Source organism: Nanorana parkeri, unplaced genomic scaffold (genome assembly GCF_000935625.1).
Source record: "Nanorana parkeri isolate BGI_ZX_2015 unplaced genomic scaffold, ASM93562v1 scaffold1043, whole genome shotgun sequence".
Classification (NCBI taxonomy): Eukaryota; Metazoa; Chordata; class Amphibia; order Anura; family Dicroglossidae; genus Nanorana; species Nanorana parkeri.
This window is the reverse complement of record NW_017307311.1, coordinates 602,938-604,815: the sequence shown is the minus strand read 5'-3', so window position 1 is coordinate 604,815 and position 1,878 is coordinate 602,938. Positions and strand designations below refer to the sequence as shown.

The 1,878-nt window shown below is 42.3% G+C and overlaps 1 protein-coding gene across 1 annotated transcript in view; it reads right to left on the bottom strand.

Moving 5' to 3' along the window:
- The window catches only part of LOC108796026 (spatacsin-like), a gene marked incomplete at its 3' end in the record, with an annotated part of 13,948 nt that extends 13,860 nt beyond the window's left edge, over window positions 1-88 (bottom strand). The window contains exon 1 of the mRNA XM_018567394.1: window positions 27-88. Within this exon, the coding sequence (XP_018422896.1) occupies window positions 27-88 (62 nt within the window). The remainder of the gene's footprint in view (window positions 1-26) is intronic.
- Window positions 89-1,878: the final 1,790 nt, after the last annotated feature.

Below are 1,878 nucleotides of genomic sequence, written 5' to 3'. Positions count from 1 at the left end.
AAGCCGGATACAGGCTTACTTGTCACCTGGTGATGACGGAGCATGGAGACAGCTTAACGGCTAATTGAGAAGCCAGGCAGCGAGTCATAACACTCCACCTGGCTTCCTTAATGGGACTTCCGATATCGGTATTCAGTATCGGCGAGTACCAGAAACAAAATATCGGCACTCGATACCAAAAAACTGGTATCAGTGCATCCCTAGTGTTATGTATTACAATGGTACCCAAATATTTATTTATGTTCCACTTTTAGTCATCAGCAAATTTTGAAAGGAAAAGCATGTATTGTTTATATGACAGAATGTACAGTATATGTTACTGAATGGATGGTAAAGGGTATATGTACGGGAGCATATATGTCTGTGGGCACCATTGTAGTAAGTAACACTATCACATCTCTCTGGGAGAGTCTTTTTTTATGTATGGTTTTATATGATGTTAAAAAAATTTAACATTTGATGTTAACCTTCAGTGACACCTTAAATATCCTATGGCATATTTGGGGGTGTATTTATAAAAGGATCATAGAGCTGTTTGCTCTGCAAACATCTGACTTTTAGATTCACACTGCATTATGGCCACCAGATGAAGCAGATGAATTTCCTATGCTCCTTGCCTCCATCTAAAGGCTTCAGGTCTGCAAAACTTTTACAAATACACCCCATAATCTGGCAGCTCACTTTAATGTTTGGTATGTGGTGCAATGATCTACCACCAACCTAGGGACAAGCTTAAATATGTATTGAAAATAATAATAGTTCACATTTTGCTTTATTTTCAGCTTCAGAAGGTTCATTAGCCATCAAAGTTGGAAGCGTGCTGCATTCACTCCATACATGAAATGAACTGTTCTCTAAAGCATTTCTTGTACTACAGTGTGTAAAGTCCTGGTTTGGTCTATGCCATAACAATACATGCAATGCTATAGTCTTATGATGATGATCTCCTGTCTGACGAGACTCTACCCAGGAGATTTTATGTTCTGTTACATACAAAACACCGAATTATTCATCCAATGGCTCGTATGTCAGCCTGTGTTTGTGATCAGGTTATAATTGCCCACAGAGGTCCTGTGTGTAATCTGAGCACTGCAGCAACAAGGGTATCTCTGTACTGTAATCAGCTAGCCGGGAGGAATCTGCAAAGGCAATCATTGCGTCATTTCTTTTAGAACCAAAATTGCGCATTTTTGGTGACAACACACTTTAAGGATCACCTGAAGAACGTGTGTATTGTGCATTTTTTTCAAGCGATTTTGTGCCTACCAACCGTCTCCTCCTGGTAACTAGCTTTCCACTGGATACAATGCCAAAAATGAGGAATCCTGAACTCTTGCATCTTTAAATAACTAAAAGGAGAAGAGTGGAAAGAGAAAACTATTCTCTCCCTGCTACTTAGAGGCAGCGTGGGACAATACAACTGTCATGAGCCAGCTCGATATACCGAGAGCTGAGTGATCATATAACCACCGATTGGTCAGCCCATGGCCTCCCCTCTGCAAAGAGTGGGGACTGGCAGTCATTGCCCCAACCACAGGGATTCCCCTCCCTTCTCTGTTCCCCGGCACTCATTTGAAGGAGAGACAGGGGAGGAGGCGGGCACAGCTGACTGTGGCTCTAGAGAGGAGGAGTCAGCTGACAATCAGGCAGCAGGGTGGATCCCGACAATACTGTTGGGATCCTTCCTGACTGCGGCGTTGATCTTCCCGGTCAACTGATAGCAGGCAGTAGCCTGCTATATGGTGAGTTTGGGTCACAGAAGTACATTAGTAGATCTACTCCTATGACCTAAAAGAGGTTTTACATTACTTCTTTTTTAAGTTAGCCAACAAAGGGTATCGCTTAAAAAAGAACTCCAGGCAAAAATGCTCTTAACCC